This window comes from Arvicola amphibius, chromosome 9 (genome assembly GCF_903992535.2).
Source record: "Arvicola amphibius chromosome 9, mArvAmp1.2, whole genome shotgun sequence".
Lineage (NCBI taxonomy): Eukaryota > Metazoa > Chordata > Mammalia > Rodentia > Cricetidae > Arvicola > Arvicola amphibius.
This window is the reverse complement of record NC_052055.2, coordinates 122,242,170-122,264,403: the sequence shown is the minus strand read 5'-3', so window position 1 is coordinate 122,264,403 and position 22,234 is coordinate 122,242,170. Positions and strand designations below refer to the sequence as shown.

General features: G+C 46.4%; 1 protein-coding gene across 5 annotated transcripts in view; it reads right to left on the bottom strand.

Moving 5' to 3' along the window:
• The window catches only part of Ilrun (inflammation and lipid regulator with UBA-like and NBR1-like domains), a 73,462-nt gene that overhangs the window by 5,351 nt on the left and 45,877 nt on the right, over nt 1–22,234 (bottom strand). For 3 of the 5 annotated variants that reach the window (XM_038341135.1, XM_038341136.1, XM_038341134.1), the window contains one exon: nt 12,291–12,616. The exons of 1 other annotated variant lie outside the window; for it this stretch is intronic. In XM_038341135.1, the coding sequence (XP_038197063.1) occupies nt 12,291–12,616 (326 nt within the window). The remainder of the gene's footprint in view (nt 1–12,290; nt 12,617–22,234) is intronic. One more of the 5 variants, XM_038341137.1, reaches the window with a different exon arrangement.

The window sequence follows — 22,234 nt, the reverse complement described above, 5'->3', positions numbered from 1 at the left end:
CTGTGCTGGGGACTCAGCTCTTGTCTTTTATCTGAGGGAGGGGTCAAGAGGAGGCCAAATTTCCTTTCAAAAGGACAAGTCACCAAGACCTTCAGGGTTCAGTCCTTCCCCCTATATAAAAACTTGCTTAGACAAAGGACCACAACACGGAGACTTTCATACACCTGTCTTTATTTTGCTTTAGTTGTGATTTGGAATAAAAACAAACAAACAAACGGTCCTGACAGGCTGGCTTGCACCTTTATCCCAGCACCGCTCAGGAGGCAGAGGCAGGTGGCCTGGTCTACAAAGTGAGTTCCAGGACAGCCAGAGCAGCACAGAGAAACCCTGCGTGGGGGGATGGGGGGAGACCCACACAGGACCATTAGCTGCACGCAAGAAACCCCCACCCCCACCCCCATGCACCAATGGCAGCACATAACACTACAAGCCCTCCTCTTTGATTTGCCTGCCCAGTGCTCCTTGTGTGTGGTTTCCAGGTACTGAATGCAAACACAGAAGTACAAGTTTCACAGGAAGTTCTGCCCTGATCCCAGACTGCACGGAGTGTGAAGGAAGGGCTGGTCATCCAGGACCAGAGAATGTCCGGCATGATGGAATCCAAGACTCTCATGAATGAGAAATGGAATTACATGTTGGGGTAATGAGGACAACCAGCAGGGTCAAAATACTTGAGGAGTCCTGCTCACGGGGCTTGTTGATGGCATGGCAGGGCTACTTCAAGCAGGTGGGAACTTCTGAAGGTGCCCCCAAGTTCAAAGATGTACCTACAAGCTAGCCAAGGGTAAGTGCGGGAATCCTGCTTTTGGCATGAGGACTATGGTAGCCTTAGGTCATGTCCTCCTGATCCTGTCAAACTGCTTAAATATGAGAGTGTTCTCTGTCTTTTAAAAGCCTTGTGAAAACTACTTTTTATTCTTATACTTTCCCAATTGGTCTTAACTAACTTTTGTGCTGCTAAGGAACCTGTCTGTCCACCTGCCCATCCAAACTTTCCATGTCCACGCCAGCCTATCCGACCTGCCACCCACAGTTTTGCTTACTCCCCTCCACCCCGCACCCTTCCCCTGCTCAACCACACATCCCTCTTCTCTCCTCTGCCCATCCCAGTTCCCACAACAGCTGCTGCCTTCAACCTTCTCCTGATCTAGTTAACTAAGTTGCCACAAGGACTCAAACTCAAATACTGCAGCTTCAGCACCATTTGAGGTCCCAGGTTAGTTAGGCTCAGCAGGTAGACGGCTTGTGTAGCCTATATAAAACAGCCTTGAGCTAGAAACCCTGCTCCCTGCCCTCTGCCCCCATCAACAAACCAAACCACTAAGGGAAGTTCTATAAGCAGATGGAGGGTTCTGGCCGAGTTTGACTCCTCCTCAGTAAAGACTCTAGAATGCTTTTGGGATTTATTATAGCCATGACCGCAGCTATGTATGCTAAAATCCAGGTGAGATGCCGGGGAATAATGCTCTTTCTGGCATCTTCTAGAATAAGAAAGAAGGAAACCAATCAGGAGAGGCGTTCACCCAAGGCTCTGACCATGAAGACACCACTAAGCTGAAGCTCTACCACCACCTAGACTCTACCTGCTTCCTCTAGGACTCCACTCAGGTTCCTCTGTCTGTCAACTACTGCCCCTCAAGCCATCATAGCAGAGAGAAGAAGGTTGATTCTCTTCTTGTTAAATCTTGCTGTTCCCGAGCAGCTCTGTGGGAGCCGCTTCTCTGTGCGGTGTCCTTTCACAATTAAAGGGGCTCCTTTGACAGATCTCCAGATCTCCTTTGGGAAGTCCCCTCACCCTTTTAATGCACAACTCATTCACCAGAGCTGGGTGGCTTGGCCAGAGTCCTCTGAGCTTTCTTCTTCTTCTTCTTTTTTTAAAATATTCATTCATTCATTTATTAATTATGTGTACAATATTCTGTCTGTGTGCATACCTGCAGGCCAGAAGAGGGCACCAGACCTCATTACAGATGGTTGTGAGCCACCATGTGGTTGCTGGGAATTGAACTCAGGACCTTTGGAAAAGCAGGCAATGCTCTTAACCTCTGAGCCATCTCTCCAGCCCTCCTCTGAGCTTTCTTGTATGTAGTTTTCCTTGAATTCATTTCAAATTCACTATTCATCAAGACACCACTTTCTTTCTTGGTTTTTTGAGACAGGGTTTCTTTGTGTAGCCCTGACTGTCCTCGAAGTCTCCCAAGTGCTGGGATTAAAGGTGTGCGCCTCCACCCGTCAAGACATCACTTTCTTTACTACTGTGAACCAGAGGGTTTTCTCCTCTCCAATACCTATGAACAGTTAAAAGTCGGCTGACTGGAGGGCAGGAGAGCTGGTGCAGTGGTCAGGAGCATTTGGTGCTCTTCCAGGCAGGGCTGCTTATAACTAACTCCAACACATACTGTACACACACAAAAATCTTAAAGAAAAAAAAAAAAAAAGGGCCGGGCGGTGGTGGTGCACGCCTTTAATCCCAGCACTCGGGAGGCAGAGGCAGGCAGATCTCTGAGTTCGAGGCCAGCCTGGTCTACAAGAGCTAGTTCCAGGACAGGCTCTAGAAACTACAGGGAAACCCTGTCTCGGGAAAAAAAAAAAAAAAAAAAAAAAAAAAAAGGTAGTTTGGGTAAGAGGGTGATTTAATTGTAGTACTTGGGAGACAGAGGCAGATTACTGTTAGTTCCAGGACAACCAGAGTGTGGTGGTTTAAAAGAAAATGACCCTCAAAGAGAGTGGCACTATTAGGAGGTGTTACTGTTGGAGTAGGTGTTGCCTTGTTGGAAGAAGTATCACTGTGGGGGTGGGCTTTGAGGTCTTTAACGCTCAAGCTATGTGCAGTGACACAGCTCACTTCCTGTTGCCTGCAGATGAAGAACTCTCAGCTCCTTCTCCAGCACCATGTCTACCTGAATGCTGCCATGCTTCCTGCCATGATGAAAATGGACTAAACCTCTAAAACTGTAAGCCACCCCAATGAAATGTTTTCTTTATAAGAGTTGCTAAGGCCATGGTGTCTCTTCACAGCAACAGAACCCTAACTAAGACACAGGCCCATAATAGTAAGATCCTGCCTCTTACCCACTGCCACCACACCACCCACCCAGCCACCACCAAGAAGTCAACTGGAGTGCAAACAGAGTCTATCCTCAGGAGGCTGAAGCAGAAGAATCAGGCTAGCATGGGCTACCTGTAACAACAAACAAAAATTTAAAAATGCTCAGTGGGCAAAGGCCTTACCTGACCAAGCTAGATGACCAATTCAATTTGCAAGTCACCCTTTTACATGAGCCATGCATGCACACCTACATTCGTACACAAATAAACAAATGTTCAACAGAAAAAAAAAAACTTGAAAGGTAGAGAAGTTGGAGAGATGGCTTAGCAGTTAAGAACGTTTGCTGTTCTTCCAGAGGACCAGTGTTCAGGTCCCAGCGTCAGGTAGCTCACAACTGCCTGTAACTCAAGTTTCAGAGAATCTAACACCTTCTTCTGTGTGGGCATCTGCACATGCATGCCATACACATACAGATACACACATACACATCAAAAATAAATAAATTCTAGCCGGGCGGTGGTGGCGCACGCCTTTAATCCCAGCACTCGGGAGGCAGAGGCAGACGGATCTCTGTGAGTTCGAGACCAGCCTGGTCTACAAGAGCTAGTTCCAGGACAGGCTCCAAAGCCACAGAGAAACCCTGTCTCGAAAAAACCAAAAAAAAAAAAAAAAAAAAAAAAAAAAAAAAAGAAAAAAAATTTTTTTTTGAAAGAAAAAAGCTAACAAACACAAAACCAATCTTCCCAAACCCCATTTTCTCTTCTCTGGCTCACATCCCTTCCCATGGCAAGACATACCTGTGCCCAACCAACATCTTTGGAGACTGGGATTAGCAGCGGCTGAGCACAGATTTGTGACCAAGCAACATCACTATGATTTGTGTAAAGCAGACAGCGAATGTAACTGGTCCTTAAGCAACACATCACAAACAGAAAGCCCAAGTTCCTCGGGCCCTTGAGAAGGAGCCACTGCTTCCACCTGGGCACCAGAATTCGTTCTCACCCTTTGTACAGCCAGTGGAGTCCAGGCAGAGCAGACTGTGCTACAGGGGACCAGAGCTGAAAACTCAGCTCCTCACCTGTGAGTCACACTTTTGTTCTCTGACTCTTAGAGCCCCACCAGAAATTAAAATGCTGAATGCAGAGAGAGAGTTGTAACAACCAGCATGAAATGACTGGTGCTTCTGCTACAGGGCTGCCTCGCCTCGGCAGCCTGAGACAATGCAGAGAGCCCAAAACATACACAAAGGAGCTGGGCACCGCTGACACTGGAGGGACAAAGGAGCGCTCCTGGACAGACTTCTCAGCCTCAGTCAATCAGCAATGCTACATAACAAAAGGCCTATGCTGTTTGCTTAAATTATTTTAACACGCATACACAGCTCATGCCAATGCAAACACTGGCAGAGCTGAGGCCTTTACTGGTTCTTCTGAGTTTTCAGGAGACAGAGTCACTGTAACAGCATCAGACCCAGAATCTCCAGTCAAACGCTTTCTGGTACAGAACGTGCTGGGCTGACAGAACATGGGTGGGTACCTTGCTGCCCCATCTTGTTTCCTCCTTGGCCATAGTTTCTGCTGCACCCACAGGTGGGTGAGGAAGTCTCCACACCTGACTGCCTAAGGAGGACAACCAATTCTCCTCACCAGCAGCCTTCATCACAACAAAATGAGTCTAGAAAGTTAGACTCATTTGGGTTCTGACCATGGCCTACTACTGTGGATGTGTGGCAGGCACTGGTAACTACTGTATTATTTCCTGTAACTATGGAAGTCCTAGAGTAGTGTGTATTAGGAAAGCGCACTAAGGGGCCAGAGAGTTGCCTCAGCTGTTAAAAGTACTTGTTGTTCTTGAGAATTGGGAAGCAAGTCTGATTCCTAGCACACACATGTTGGCTCACAACCATCCTTAACACTGGTGCCAGGGGATCCAGTGCTCTTTCTGACCTCTTCAGGCACCAGGTAGACATATGGACTAAACTCAGGCAAAACACTTATACATATAAAATAATAAAGAAGTCTAAAAGAAATGGTAGGAAAAAAGAAAAATCCCCAGAACAGAAGGGAGGGGGCAGGCACTATGGCTGCAGACCTTTAATCCCAGCTGAGGTGGCTGCAGCTGGGTGAGGTGAGGTAGAGGACAGCCTGGAATATACAGCAAGTTCCAGGCCAGACAGGCTGCACAGTGAAACCTCGTCTCCAACAACAAAAGACCAAGTATGGTGGGGCACATTTAAAGTCTTGGTGGCCTAGAAGGCTGTGGCAGGACAACTGCTTGAGCCCAGGAGTTCAGGTGCTCACAACCCTTCAAATACAAGTGACAAATCACCACCAAACCAACCAAGCCAAGACTAAGTGTGACAGTTGGGAGGAAGATCATGCAGATTCAAGGCCCTGGACCACAAAGAAAGCAAGAAGAACTTTAGCAATAATGCTCCGGACACTTCAGAGAACAGGGACCTTCTCTCTGCACGATGGGGGATTTTGTCCCCAGAGACATTGGTGCTGTTCTTACATACCAACAGCTGTGGGTTAGCTCGTCAGCTAGAAGATGGCAATCCCTATTACAAGACTAGACATCATTCATGTGGCACAACACCCAGAGGCAGGGCCCACCCCATATTCCTCTCAAACTTTGTATCTACCATGAGGCTGTCTGCCCCACTATTTGAATGTTTAGAGATCTCCACACACTCAACTCCTGACTCCACCCCAGCTCTATCACAGCCCTTTGTCTCTGACATGTCCATTCCACCCTTCTAAAATGCTCAGTCATCCTTTACTCCTCTCATATCCCACTTCTACGTCCTCTGTGCCATCGGCTACCATGGCATACCTGCCTCTACTGTGTCCTGTGTTCTACACAAAGCAGGGTAGGCACATCCCTCAGATCAAAAGCTTCACAGGGGTCCCTAAAGTCCCCAGGATCTGATTGCTGCCCTGACTTCACTTCTGCTCACCCCTCAGTCCCCTGCAGCACCTACCTTAATCTCATTCCTTGAACCCATTGGGAATATTCCTACCTCAGACCTTGGATTGGCTATGTCTGTGCCTAAAATTCTAGGCAGCCTCTGTAGAATGGAGCCTGCTCAGAGCTGCAGCCAGTTGCCCTCCTCACTCTGATACTACCTCAGAGAAGATGGAAACCACAGAGACTGGATCTTTTGAAGGACCATCAAGGAATGTAGGACAATTTCTTCTGTTACTTCAACAACTATAGGTGTTTCTGTCACCTGTAGTAGAATAGAAACTTTAGAAGCTGGAGAGATGGCTCTGGGGTTAAGAGCACTGAATGCTCTTCCAGAAGAGCTGGATTCAATTCCCAGTATCCACATGGCAACTTACAACTGTCTTTTAACTCCAGTTCTAGGGATCTGATACCCTTACACAGACATGCAGGCAAAACACCAGTGCACTTAAATAAAATTATTTTTTAAAAAAGAATAGAAACTTTAATACCAACAAAATCTGAACCCAGGAGACCAAGGAGGTTCTTCAGGAGAATGTTCAGCAGGGCAGTGGCAGCAGCTGCCTGACCCCTCATCTGAAATGCAGCTGGGGAGCTAGGATGGGGCACTCATAAGCTTTGTAGAACAGCTTGGCTACTAAAACTAGACGGGTGTTAGAGGTGCGCTCTAGCATCTCATGAAAGCATCAGTCCAGCTAGTGACAACCATCTTTGGTCAAACTGTTAAATGCTGGCTCTAATTGAACTGAGACCTGGACCTCCCAGAGTCACTCCTTATTACCATGTTAAATTTTATTTCTTTTTGAGATCGGGTCTCTCTACAAAGTCTTGAACTTGCTATGCAGACATGTTGGTCTCAAATGCAGAGATCTTCTTGCCTCTGCCTGCAGAAGGCTTGGGAATAGAGGGATGTATCAATGCTCCAGGCTTACTATGGAAAATCTGTGGCCACTTCAAAGCAGTAAGAAGATCCAGAAGCCATTGCAGCTTTAGCCCACAGAGTAAAATGGAGAGTGCCGCTCAGCAGAAGAGGTCTGGCCTACTCTGCATGCAACCCTGGAAGAGGAAAATTAGGTGTTGGGGCACATGCCTGCAGTCCCAGATTCAGGAAGGGAGAAAGCCCAAGTCCAGCTTGGGTTATAGAGGGCGCTTGCTTCAAAAATAAAAACAAAACAAACAAACAAACAAAAAGTTTATTTTACCCCAATCCTTCCAGTATCCTGGCCTGAGAAAAATTAACTTCTTTTTACCTTAATCAACAATATAGCCACGGGGCAGGGGCAGGGGCAGGCCAGATGGCTCATCAGGTAAGGGTGCTTCTTGCCAGGCCTGACAACTTCAGTCTGATTCATGGGTTCCAAATGGTTGAAGACAGAACCAACTCTGAAAGGTACACCTCTGACCTCCAGACAAGCACCATGGTGCACAAGCCCACATGTACACACACATACATGTACACACACATACATGTACACACACACAGGTGGGAATGTGTGCAGAAAGGGCAGATGGCACTAGGCAGCAGCTGCTGCAGCAAAGTGAAGACACGGGCTGAACTCCACAAAGATAATCATATGTTCTGATTCAGGACTTGGTAGGAGTAATGACAGTGGCTCAGGCTGTGATCCAGTTTGAGGTAGAAGCACACAACAAACACTGGCCTGCTTCTTCTCAGGGACAGTACAAAATACCACAGTCCAAGTACCAAAATCAGTCCCCTAGGCTCAGCCTGCCTGGTGCAAAGGTTCTTGCTGCAGAATGAAGAAGCTGAGTCACTACTGTGCCTTACGTTCTGGAATGCCTCAGAAAACACTTGCAAATCCTGGTAATAAGACGGCCTCTTTGCCTGTCCTTTCTCTACTCCCTTCCCTCTTTCCACACTTTAATCAACTGCTCAAACAGAGGCTCCTTGGCCCTAGACCTGAATCAGTGTGTGAGAATGCACTGTCCAGAGTATATCCCTATCTCCCGTGGCCCCGAGACACAGGCTCTGTTACTTTCACAGTGAAACAGCTCTCATCCTCATTAGTACACGAGACAAATCAGTCACACCTGAGCTGACAATGAAGCCAGTCACCTCCCAACAAAAGCAAAGACCCAGCTTTAAGAATCTTTGGAGCGGGTCGGCCTACACTCCCCACCTGATTCCCTCTGCAGCTCTCCCAGGAAGGAGTCAGACTTTGTGGGTTGTGGGATACAGCTGGGACACATGTTCTCACCCAAAGCTTCCCCTGGGATTTGGGCACCAAGAGTGTAAGCTTGTTCACAGCAGCCAGGGAAGGATTCCAGGGTGTCCAGTTCCCAAGACCGACAGATGTGCAATTCTGTTGAAATAACAACTTAGTGCTAATGGAGCAGGTGTCTCCAGAGATCTTGGCACTTCATCCTCCCAACTTTAACAAGTTACTCTGTTACAGAGGCAGCAGGAAAGTATCTACAGAGACCGTGCTTCTAAGAGCTTCCAAGAGCATCCTGTTCTTCCCTAGCCTCCATGGCTGTCGGGAATTTCCCTGGGTAATTCCACTCTCTTGCTAACTCAGTGATCCCAACAGCAGTCCACCAGGCACTGAAGATGGAGGCACCAGGTGAACTGCGGACACTTCCCATCCTCCCTTTCTGCTCATCTATTATAAAAACCGCACGGCTTGTTTCACACTACGCTACATTAGAATGTCTTGTCACAAGCCAATGTTGCCTCTTTCCTGACTTGATGGTCATTCTCAATTCATGCTGACACTCAACACAGTTCATTCACAACAGGGGAAGGAAGCAGAGACCTCTCAGTCACGTGGCACCTACACTGGGGTCGTAGCTCTGTGTCCTGATGGCTGTGTGACACTGGGCAAGGCATGCAGCCCCTCAGAACTTTTGTTTCTTCACCTACAGGCAAAGTAACTGAGCGTGTCTGGGCTCTTAGGAGCAATTCAAAAGTAGCCTCCTCACCCGGCCAAGGGCACACTTCACAATTTCAAGCACATCTACGTCAAGAATCAACCAATCCTGTGTTCAATTCAAATATAAATATACTTTATTTTTATGCCTACGCTTTATTAGCTTAATTGTGTGCGTGCACATGGGTGCATGTATGTGTATCTGAGTATAATGTCTGCGTGCATGTGTACAAGTGTCCTATGAGGACAGAAGAGGATGTTGGATCCCTTGGAACTGGAGGTACTGGTGAGTGTGAGCTGCCCAATATGGGGCCCTCTACAAGAGCAGCAAGTGCTCTTAATTTCTGAGCCATCTTCTGCAGTCCCCTTACCTATGCTTTTCATGCCTTTAATCCCAGCTCTTGGGATGGGAAGACAGGCCAGCCTGGTCTACAGAGTAAGTTCTAGGATAGTCAGGGCTATATGGAGAAACCCTGTCTAAAAAAAAATAAAAATAATAAAAAAAATTTTTAGAAAAGTAAAATAAAAAATTACATAGTGCATATGTTGGGGTAGGAGAACAATGTGGAAGTTGGTTCTATCTTTCTATTATGTGGTACCTGGGATGGAACTCACTTGTCAGGCTTGGCAACAAAGACCTTTAACCACTGAGTGTCTCACTGCCATACACAGGTTTTAAGTCTCATCACTGGATAGATGTTCACATGTATCCATTTTAGTTTCTCATATATACATATATTTGTGTGTGTGTATAAAAATTTATTTTTATATGTATAGGTGTCTTGTCCCGCATGCAGTGCCTACAGAGGCCACAAGAGGGAGTGAGAGCTCCAGGGATTGAAGTTAAGGTAGAAGTGAGCTGTTCGTGGGTGCTGAGAATTGAATCTGGTCTTCTGGAGGAGCAGTCACTGTTCTCAAACCCTGAGCCATCTCTTCAGTCCCTTAGTACCAATATTTTCAAAGCTGTTTGTGACTGTTTCTTCCACTCTGCTTCTAAGGAACACACACTGGAAGCAACGGACCTGAGAACTTCAAGCTCTGCACGCCGGGCACGCTGGTGTCTGTGAGCCCCTCTCCTTCACCCCACCTCACTAACTCCTGCTGCAAACACTAAGTTACACAGCAGACCGCTCTGCAGACCGACGCAAACCTGACCCAGTTGTTCTCCCTACGCACGGCAAACTGTGGGCACAGACTCCACTGTATTTCTTAGGCTCTGACTGTATGCAGGGCAGATGTGTCATTACTTACTGACCGCAATGCCTGTGTCCTTCCAAAGGAAGTGGAGTCAACAGACCTAGCTGGACACAGAAAACTTAGCCAGATGCTTCACATTGTTTTCTGAGTAAATTTTTGTTTGTATTAAAAACAACAACAACAACAACAGAGGCCCTAATTTCCCTTAAGATTCAAGTTTCACATTTATTCATCTATTCTATCCAAGTCTTCCTAGATACATTCCTTACTGGGAAGCTGTTTTATAATGAATGTATTTATTTAGTGTGTATGATATGGCAGGCATGTGAAAATCAGGAGGCAATTGCAGTAACCTCCTTCCATATGTGGGTCTCAAGTTTATCAGCGCCTTCACTCACTGAGGCATCTCACTGAGAAGTTGCTTTTATTTGTACTAAAAAAAATAATTACAAAACTTATGTGTAAACCAGGCATGCTAATGTTAGCCTTTAATCCCAGCACTAAGGAGGCAGAGGCAGGCAATTAAATATGTTCAATGTCCTTACCGCTGTCCAGCACTTAAGAGCAGCAGGGCCTAGCAGGATCTTAGGCTGGCAGAAGGCTCAACCCTCCACCTGTCTTGTGAATAACCATTGGACCCGTTAAGAAGCATCAATCCCTTAAGGAGAAGATGGCCCACAGCTACAAATGACATCCTAAGAGCAATTATGCTCAGTACAGGGCACAGCTGGGCAAACGGCATCCAGTTCCTGAAACCAATGGAGTGCCTGAGCTGCTTCGGCCAGCCTTCGTCTCCCCACACCTCAGCTGCATTGTTTCCCCTATAACAAAGCACACTTTGCCTAGGGAGGGCTGCTCTACCTGCTGTCACAGGAACAGCCTCTGGAGGGGTCTAATTTAAGAGAGGGGTTGTGACGACCGTATTCTGGGTTCAGGATGTGGCTGAGTTCAGTGTTTGTAGATACTGGAAAACAAAAAGTTCAAGGCCATTTTCCTCAGATACATTTAGAAAGTTTGAGGCTAATCTAGGCTATCAGACCCTGTCTCAACAATAAAAATGGAAAGGAAAATTTGTTTTAATATTACCATGTGGAGCCTTCCTTGAACCAGGCATGTAACCCCAATATTTGGTAGGCACAAACAGGAGGATCCTGCCTCCAAAAATCAGAAAGTGGAATCTTTCCTTATTGTAGGCAAGTCACTGGGCAACTGACTTTTCAAATACCCTAGATAGCTAAGATGGCTGCACAGGTCTCTGCAGTGACTATTCTATCGATCAACAAGTCAATCTGCATGCCAGAGTGAACAAAGTTGCTCCTGAGACTGACCACACAGCAGGCTACCCTGACTGCTAACACACACGTGCATTTTAAACCTTGAGGTTGAATGCCAGCGTGCAGCACAGGTGGATTTGGGCGGTACTGTACATGGAGACCCTAACAGTCATGGGAAGAGAATGCACACATGGCTGAGCCATAACAACCCTAACTGAGGGCTCAGACCAAACCAGCAGTCAGGAGCTGCCCTTACCTGAACAGTGGGAGATAATGCTGAACTGGCTAAGAAAAACAGAGAAACACAATAATTAAACACCTAGAACGACCTCTTGACAACCAGTCTCTGAAACTGTAGTCAATTCTCTTATTTATCACCCACACGTACAAAGTCAAAATATCAACTTTGAGGCACTCCATGTTGCGGAGCAGGAAGTCATGAGCCAAAGCAAAACTAAAGACATCATCAGCAAGAGGGTATGTGATAGAACAGTCAAAGCCAATATTTTAGGATAAAATAATTGAGTCTGGCTTTTTATTCAGGGGGAAAATCCCACCTAAACCAAGACAACAAACACAGCAAGAGCCTATTGCAGATGGGTGCTGTGATGACGTTCAGCTCAGTACACACCGGCCCTGAAAGCATGGCTAAGGATATCAGACAGTTTTAAAAATAATAAGGTAAAGAGCCTCTGTTTTCAATACCCAACCAGAGCAGACAGAAGTAAATCACACACGTGGATGAAGCAGCAGCCACAGGACATGCAGGGAAGGAAGGAGAAGGCTTTTGTGTCGATGCTATTGACAGCCACATCTGCTCTGGGCAGTGGTGGTCTAGCATTCTAGGTTTGCCATGAAAGAGCGTCACGGATCCCAAGGCCCACCACCTGCCCCTTCTCCGAGGGCACCTACCTTACTGTAAGTCACTACTGATAGGTTGTTTGCGTGACTGCTGGGGGACAGATCTACAGAGTTCTGTGACAGTCTATCCTGATCTTGCTCGGTTTGGTCAGGAACAGGAGCCCAATTTTTGCTGATCGAGTCGAACTCGGAACCCCCAGGGTCTTTTAAGTTGTTTTCATCTGATTGTCGGTTCTTTTGGGGAGAGGCAAACGGGTTGAAGTTTCCTTCTACCTTGCGATGTGGCTGTGTGTTGAATTCCGTTTCAAAGGATGACAGCTGCTGTGTTACTCCTAACAGTCCACCCTCCTCCACACTGAGAATCACCCAGATGACATCTGAAACAGAAAGCAGCTCATATCAATGCCAGGCACACCCGTGGCCCAGGGCAGTCACCACCAAAAACCCAAATGCTATCCAAACCACTGAGAAAATGCAGCCACCTCTGTGAAAGCTGCCGAGACGTGTTCACTTGCTTCTCGGCCTTCAATAATGTCAAGGGCAAGCACTGGTACAGTTCTGTGGTGGGACCCGCGAAGCTGCAAGGAAGGCTTCCCAGTTGAGGAGCTGCCTAGAGACCATTCCCCAGAGAGCCAGCAGACCAGAAGCTCCAGTCAGATGTTCTCTGTGGTGTCACTTCACTTCACAGTGCTTAACTCTTAACACCAGGAAGGCAGAATTCTTAAGAGCTATAAATGCTTACTTTTTGTTATGACTAGGCTCACAATTTACCTAAACTTACCCCACGTGGGGGGCAATTTAGAATGACCATATGCTGTCCAAAAAGAGAAGCTACAGCAAAATGCGTTATAAATAATTAAATTAAGGACGTCCATGTAAAGCAGTACTAACCAGACACAGGATATCACGCTTTCTGGCAAGTAGACTGAAGATTCAGAACAGCCTGGTTGTTCAGAGTAACCCAATCCATCACCCGCGCTGTTCTGCTATAGCATAGGGAGGCATAACTACACTAACCCTTTAATTTTTTTTTAAAAAAGATTTATTCATTTGATTCTGTATACATGAATATCTCTTTATATCCATCTGTGCACCATGTGTGCGTGCAGTCAGAGGCCAGAAGAGGGTGCTAGATTCCCTGACCCTCGAGTTGTAGACAGCAGTGAGCGGTAGTGCTGGAAATACAACCTGTCTCCTCTTCCAGCAGCCAGTGCTCTTAACTGTATGGCACATCTCCAGCCTAAGCTCTTTTTAGAAAAGATGTGCAGGCCGCACACAGTGGTAGACGCCTTCCTTTCTTCACAGGCCAGGGAAAACCTGGACCCAAATAGAGCAATATCAAAAGATACCAGGTCATAATTTCTAATTTCTTTATTATTATTAAAGCTAAGGAGTCAAATATAAAGGAGCTGTTCCTTCTGATGCTGAGAACAAACGTGAAAAGCCACACTGCTCCTACACGGCTGCTGAGAGGTTAGGAAGGCAATCCCATGCTACATTCAGCTATGTGTAACACAGACCTGAAAGGACAGGAGGCACTGAGTCCATTCCTGCTTTCTCACTGGGGTCTCATGAGAAGAACACCTTACAGTGCCACAGTGCCAGACTGCCATAGCCACTGAGTTTCATGGTTTGGGAACTGTACTGAAAAGTGGCCAGCTCAAAGCTGGGCAAAGGAAGCAGAGCTGCAGTGACACCTGCTGTTCAAGCCTGGAACTGGCAATTCTTTCCCTGAGAAAAGGAAGCGATAACCACCAAACATACACACTAGCAAAACCCCAATTTACAGTACCCGGGGCAAACATTCCAGACACATGAAGAAACCATATGCTGCCAGGTGGTGGTGGCAGCACTAGGGATCAAGGCTAGCCTGATGAGTTCCAGGACAGTCAGGACTGTTACACAGAGTAAAAAAGAAACCATATGTCTCATGCTTTAATCCCAACACTTGGGAGGCAGATGCAGGTGAGTCTATTGGAGTTTGAAGTCAGCCTGGCCTACACAGTGAATTCCATGACAGCCAGGGCTATGTAGAGAGACCTTGCCTTAAAATAAAGTAAGTAGGTAAATAAGTGAATAAAACAAGCAAAAACACACAACAAACTATATGTCCTCATGTCAACTACTACCATAAAAGTGTTCCTGGGATGGGGTTCTCACTACGTACACACAACTGGGCTCAAATCCATGTCAATTCTCCTACCTCAGACTCCCCAGGAGGCTGAGCAACATGTTAAGATATCTTGGAAGAGAAGAGACATGGAGCTCTATTACAGGGTCAGAAGACTTGAGTTTTCCACTGAGTTAATCTTATGAAACAGTGAGATGAGCCTTAGCAAGCACTAGTCGGATGCGGGCCCTGAGGGAGTCACTCCACACCTTCCTATGCTAGCTATCTAACTGCAATCAATGTGTCCTGTCTGTGTGAGACTAAATGGGTATATAAGCCTGTGGGGCACGTTATTTCTCTGTGTTATTTCTCTGGGACTGAATGACTGCAGGACTGGGTGGGACAGAAACACCTGTCAACAAATGGTGCCAACATGGACAACTACATCCACATAAAACCTGAGAGAGTTTGGGGAGGAATTCTAGACACAAAAAGAACAGAGTTAAGCATGGCTTCTTGGTAGCAGCATTTTCTTAGGTGGGCTCTGTTTGCTAGAGGCAAGCATGTCTCATTTAAGAGAGGCTTCCTGACTCAGCTTTAGTTGCAAAAAACCTTGCAGCAAGCCAGGCGGTGGTGGTGCACGCCTTTAATCCCAGCACTCGGGAGGCAGAGGCAGGCGGATCTCTGTGAGTTCGAGGCCAGCCTGGTCTACAAGAGCTAGTTCCGGGACAGGCTCTAAAAAAAGCTGCAGAGAAACCCTGTCTCGAAAAACAAAAAAAAAAGAAAAAAGAAAAAAACCTTGCAGCCCTTTTAAAAGGCACTGCCAAAAAACACTTAAATGGTGTTTATGAATAGCCGACAGCTATTCATAAACTTCTTGGAAGTGGCAGGAACCTTGAAATGTCATAGAGTTGTGGCAATAAACTTGGCTCAGCCAGCTTCAAGACTCTCAGAAAGTTAAGGAATGGGGCGGGTCCAGTCGTCAAAGCAAATTTCTGACCATTCATGTGGTCAGAAAAAGAGATATACAATAAAGATATATTCAGATGAAGAAAACCTCTAAATGGTTTACAGTGTCTTTAAAAATATATGTAGGCTTGGGAGATAAAAGATAAGGGATAAAGTCCTTAAAAAAGAAAAAGAAAGAGAGAGAGGGGGGGGGGGGGAGGAAGGAAGGAAAGAAAGAAAGAAAGAAAGAAAGAAAGAAAGAAAGAAAGAAAGAGAGAAAGAGAAAGAAGAATAGTTGGGTGTGGTGTCACACACCTTTAATCCCAACACTTGGGATGCGGAAGCAGGCAGATCTCTGAGTTCAAGATGTGGTGCCACACACTTTAACCTCAACACGTGGGAGGCAGAGAATTCCGGACAATACACTGGAACGCCCAAAGGGGTTCCCAATCTTCCTAAGGCTGCAACCCTTTAATATAGTTCTTCACGTTGTGGTGACCCCAACCATAAAATTATTTCTTTGCTATTTCACAACTGCAATTTTGCTACTGTTACGAATTGTAAAGTAAATGCCTGACAAGCGTCCCTTGTGTGCACTGAGAACCCAGCTAGGTGCTTTGAAGGAGCTCTACAGGGAAGAGGGAGAACAGTGACTTTACAGCAGATGAACCTGATGTACACACTGCTGAGCCACATGGCCAGGATGTAGGAGCAGTGGTGTTGGCACAACCTGCTCAGTGACACAGCAGCTCATCTCTGGAGCATCTGTCCTGCAGCGTGTAATCACAACACCAGGCAGTTCTGACAAGGGTGTTCTTAAGACAACTGACAGAACTCTTCAAAACAATCCAGGGTCATAAAATTAAGATGGAGAAAATCACAGACAAAAGGAGACTGGAGGTCACAAAACCCTCAGGTGGGTTCTGGAATACAGACATCACCAACTGGTGAATCCAAATAAAGCCTGAAGTGTAGGAGCCAGCTGCATTCTAATACTGATGTCTTTGACAAGTGAACACACAATATAGGAAGCTAACAATGGAGGGCAGGACAGTAGGACAGGAAGGATAGCAAGAAGATGGAGCACAAGTCCTCCCAGACCTGTGCACAAATGAGTCCTATTTGTCTAGGACTTCTTCCCTTCCCAGAAGAGCAGCAGCTGGACCTAGGCATTCCAATGAAGTGTTTTTGACGTGGACACCGTGCTAAGGCAAGTGCGTGTACAAACAGGAGCACACAGACCAAACAGTATACTGCTGCACCAACAGCTCCATCAGCTCTGGTTGCAAAGACAGAGCTCAGCAGACTTGGCAAAGCATCTCTTGAAAGCAAAATTGTATTTAAAGCTGTGTGGTAACCCAAGCCTGTATTTTAGCATTTGGGAGGGAGGCTGAAGGAGGTGGACTGCTTTGAGTTTGAAGCTAGCCTTGGCTAGGTAGTAAGAACCAGAGTAGCCAAGATGGAGTCAGATTGAAGGAGGAAGGCCTGGAGAGTTGAAGGCCTGGTGGGTAAGAGTGCTTTCTGCTCTTCTAAGAATAAAGTTTAGATGCCAACACCCATGCCAAGCAGCAGTAAGACCAGCTGTAAGGAACCTGATGTTCTCTTCTGGCTTCCATGAATGTACACTAACACACATGTGAATTTTCTTCATTTAAACTTCTAGGTAGGTGGGGTGGTGTTCACTTACAATACCAGCATTCAGAGAGGCTGAAGCAGGTGGCGGCTACAAGTTCAAGGTCAGCCTAAGCTACCACAATCCCAGAAATACACAGCAAGAGCCTGTCTCAAAACAGAACAGCAGGAGTCTACCCTGAGAACATAAGCTATGCATCAGGGGCAGCTCAGCCAGCAAGGCACTCGTACTGCAGACCTGAGTTCCATCTACAGAACCTGTGTGAAAAGCTCGTCTTGTAATCCAGTGCTGGGAAGGGAGACAGGCAAACCCCGTGTTGTCTTTTATCTAAGTTGCTCTATTTACCAATAAAGACTTGGGAGTCAGTTGTTGGGGTGAAAATCTGCTAGATCAGAAAAAAAAGAAGTCAGCTGACCTACCTTTTGGGCCAGAAATCCAGCAAGAAAAGCATCTCCCCTTCCACCCCAAACCAAAAAGGCCTGCAAATCTCTAAGTTTCTCCCTATCTCTCTCTCTCCCAGGTTCTTGGTACTCTCTATGGCTAATTCTTGACAAGAGGCTGGCTCCACCCCCATCCAAGGTTAATTGCATTAACACCGCCTTGGAGTTTCATGGAGCCATCAAATCTCCCTGGGATTCATGGCTAGTCAGCCTAACCTAGTTGTGAGTACCAGGCCAGCGGGAGAACTTGTCTAAAAGTAATGTGGAAGGGATGGAGAAACAGTTCAGCAGTCAAGACTGCATGAGGTTCTTCCAGAAGACCGAGTTCCCGGCACCCAAGTCAGGCGGCTCACAAGGACTGCACTCCAGTTGCAAGTGATCTTATGTCCTGTTCTGTCTCCACAGACACCCAACATACAAGGTAAACACTCACTCATTTCCTGCCAGACACACTCTTAAAAACCTACGATGGAGAGGAGTAAAGAAGCCACCCAACATGAGACTTCTGGTCTACACACACACACACACACACACACACACACACACACACACATGAAACATAGGCAAAAAAACCCCTCCTAACTATAAATTCACATTTCAAAATACAACTATGTTTAATGATAATATAAGAAATCAAGCTGTACTGTGTATCAGGAGCCAAATGTTTACAACTAGTATAAAGCACACAGATCAAAAATGACATTTTATTAATCTTCCCAGACAGCATTATGAGAGGCACTTACATTTAACTCATGATAAAATGGCTTAAAATTTTTCTTTTAAATGTGCACTGGTGTTTTGCCTGCATGTATGTCTTTGTGAGGGTGTCAGATCCTCTGGAACTAAAGTTACAGACAGTTTATGAGCTGCCATGTGGGTGCTGGGAATTGAACCAGGGTCCTCTGGAAGAGAGCCACTGCTCTCAATCACGGAGACATCTCTCCAGTTCTAGGGGCTTAACTTTTTAATTGCCATTTTATACACAATTAAGAAAAGTCAGTTTCAAACTTCCAGCTGAATTTCTCAAGAGTGAAGGGGTACACCTAGAGAATCTTGGTATCTTACAGAATTTTCAGCAAAAAGCAATTTAAAATAAAATACTCAAGGGGCTAGGGAGATGGCTCAGAGGTTAAGAACACTGGCTGCTCTTCCAGAGGTCTTGAGTTTAATTCTCAGTAGTCACAAGGTGGCTCACAACCATCTATAATAGAATCTAATTCCTTCTTCAGGTATGCATGAAGACAGAGCACTCATAGACATAAAATAAATATTTAAATAAAAAGAACACTGGCTGCTTTTCAGAAGACAGGGGTTCAAATTCCAGCACCTGCATGGTGACTCAGTCTATGCGATCCGACGCTCTCTTCTGGTCTCTGTCAGCACTGCATGCAGGTAGTTCACACACATTCAGGACACAAACCACACACAAAACAGTAACTCAAAAATAAAATAAGGAAAGACTGGTCTATAAGAGTTAGTTCCAAGCCAGGAGGTGGTGGCGCACGCCTTTAATCCCAGCACTCGGGAGGCAGAGGCAGAGGCAGGCGGATCTCGAGGCCAGCCTGGTCTACAAGAGCTAGTTCCAGGACAGGCTCTAGAAACTACAGGGAAACCCTGTCTCGAACCACCCCCCCCCCAAAAAAAAAGTTAGTTCCAGGACAGCTAGGACTGTTACACAGAGAAACTCTGTCTCGAAAATAAATATAGAATGAAATAAAAACCTACATGGCAAGCATGAAGACCTGAGTTTGGATTCAGTACCCATGTAAAAGCTATGTGTGGGGTGCAGAAGGTAGGGACAGGTGAGTCACTGGGACTTGCTGGCTCACTTGGTAAGTTCCAGAGTCAATGAGAGATTCTCTATCTAAAAACATAAAATGGGCTAGGAGAAGTGGTGTATGGCTTCCCCTAATTCCAGGATTCCAAAGGCAGAGGCAAGAAGACCTCTGTGACTTCTAGGTCAGCTTAAGATACACAGTGAGACCCTATCTCAAAATACCAAACCATGCCGGGTGGGTAATTTCTATCACTCGGGAGGAAGAGGCAGGTGGATCTCTTTGAGTTCAAGACCAGCTGTTTCAAAACAGCCAGGACGGTTATATAGAAACCTTGTCTGGGGGCGGGGGACTCAAAACAACAAAAAACCAACAAACCAACAAAACCTCATAGGAAACACAACAGAATAAAACACTTGAAATAGACCTCTGTCCGTGAAGGCACGTATACCCATGCACTCACACTATAAATGCGGGGGGGGGGGGGGGGGGAGGAGAGAGGGGGGGAAAGAGAGAGAGAGAGAGAGAGAGAGAGAGAGAGAGAGCGCCCAAATTATCCCTCTGGTTCACACATTTCTCTTCTTCCTTTTTCTTTTCTTTTCTTTTTTTTTTAAGATTTCTTTCTTTATTATGTATACAGTATACTCAGTACTCTGCCTGCAGGCCAGAAGAGGGCACCAGATCTCATTACAGATGGTTGAGAGCCACCATGTGGTTGCTGGGAATTGAACTCAGGACCTTTGGAAGAGCAGACAATGCTGTTAACCTCTGAGCCATCTCTCCAGCCCCTTTTCTTTTCTTTTTTTGAGACAAGGTTTCTCTGTCTCTCCTGAAACTAGCACTGTAGACTAGGCTGGCCTTGAGCTCAGAGATCCAGCTGCCTGCTTCCTAAATGCTGGATTAAAGGGGTGTGGCACCACGGTTCAGCGGTCCAGATTTCTGGCATGGTGGGTCTAACTTCTACAGAACCGCCAAGTGTGTTCTGAATAGTTAGAAGCAAGATGGTGGACGTGAGGCCTGCCTGCCTCAGACCTGATGAAGGCTGAAGATGCGGGTGGCATGGCGGGGGGCTTGAGCTGGCCTTGGGAAGGCTTTTACTCCCCAGGGACTGCACAGAACAGTGCTGGCCATGCCCATCCTTCTCCCTCTTCAAAGAGAACAAGGAAAACTGTTCTCAATCCACATCACAGTCCTAGCTGGACTAAGGCAAGAACACAATAAACAAAGCAGTATCTCCACCTCCCACCATTCTCTCTCCAAAGAGAACCACTGCCCTCCTAAGGCACCAAAGTCATTGCCAGACCCAGAGAGACGGATAACAGTGCCGCGAGTCCTTAGGAACGGTCCTTTTTCCCCATTCTTCACTGGGATCCAAGTCCATCACTGGGCCATTTTTCCAGCTCAGCACTGAGCAGAGACTTGGGGGCCTGCTCAGCACTGGTGTGCTGCAGGTCTGGGCTCCTAAGAGCCATCTGGCTGGGCCTCTTCTAAAAAGGCTCCACTGCTCACCCACTGCCATCTGCCCCTCCTGGACAGACACACTGACGCACTGATGCACATCTCGGCTAAGAACGGTCATTAGCTCTCCTCTCCTCCAGAGGGCACAAAGAACATACCATCTTGACACACCAAAACCCCACTCACATCAAACCCACTTTGTCCAGCTCACCAAACCAACTCTTCCACTTTAGCCTAAAGCTGAGGTGCGTCCCCGTCACCACTCTCAAGCCGACATCTGTTAGTGATGTCGACGGCCGGCGGTGGAGATGCACGCCTTTCATCCCAGCACTCGGGAGGCAGAGGCAGGCGGATCTCTGCGAGTTCCTGATCTACAAATCAAGTTCTAGGACAGCCAGGGCTGTTATACAGAAAAACCTTGTCTTGGGGAAAGCAAAACGAAAAACCCACAAACAAATGATATTTGTTTTGCTCAGCCCTTTCTGCCCAGTCTAACTTACACGGTTGCCATTTCATAATAGCCACTGATGTTCTTCCCGCCTGCTCCCCCACTGGTGGTCACACCACTGTGCCAGTCTGCTAAACTGATGAAGCAACGAGGCCCTGACATCACCCTGGGGCCACAGCTTGTCCTGTTCATTTTGGTGCTGTGTGTTTTATACCTGCAGATGTACACTGATGTACACATCATTGTACAGAATTCACATCCTGCCACTGACTTTCCAAGAATGTCAGAGTGGGAGCACCACACACAGATCAAAGCCTTTTTAGTTGAGCCTTCCCCCCCACCCCCGTTTTTCAAGACAGGGTTTCCCTGTGTAACATTCCTGCAGTCCCAGAACTCGCTTTGTATAGCAGGTTGGCATCAAACTCACTGAGATCCACCTGCCTCCAAAGCGCTGGGATTAAAGGCATGCATTGCCACCACCCAGCCTTGTGTACACCTGATATGCTCCTTGTCTCTTCATAATTACAGAGCTCCTCTAAACAGGACATCTGCTCTGTTTAGGTACTTGACCCACTTTTTTAAAAAGGGCTGCTCATCTTCTTATCATTTAAGAGATTGGGAGGTATAAATAGCAATGTTTTATCAAACCCACCCTTTACAATGACTTTTTGTCCATCTTTGTCCTTTTCAGGACAAAGCCTTACAGAGCCTGTGAAGGTCGTTGAAGCACCTTCTGATAATCTGCTCGCCTACCTCTATTCAGGCCTGTTGTGATGGAAACCAAGAGGATAGAGCCAGTGAAGTTAAAAAGAAAAGGACTGCATCAGTGCTGTCCTTCCCTGGATTACTCTGTGTGTGTGTGTGTGTGTGTGTGTGTGTGTGTGTGTGTGTGTGTGTGTGTATCTGGTCAAAGAAGAGAAACCCAAAAAGCAGCTAGTGAGGCCAGAACAGATCCCCACATATACTGTGACACCTCTCTATTCTAAATATGCTGAAAAACAACCTAGTTATTTACAATGTACCAAATTGCAAACAAGGGTGAAAAGTCACATAACAAATGGGTAACTGACAAAGCATGACTTGAAATTCTTCCAAGACATTTTCAAACGTACAGTTAGGCTAGTGGGGGGAAAGATTATGTATTTATACATATCAAACATGCACTGTGACTTCAGGTCAGGAA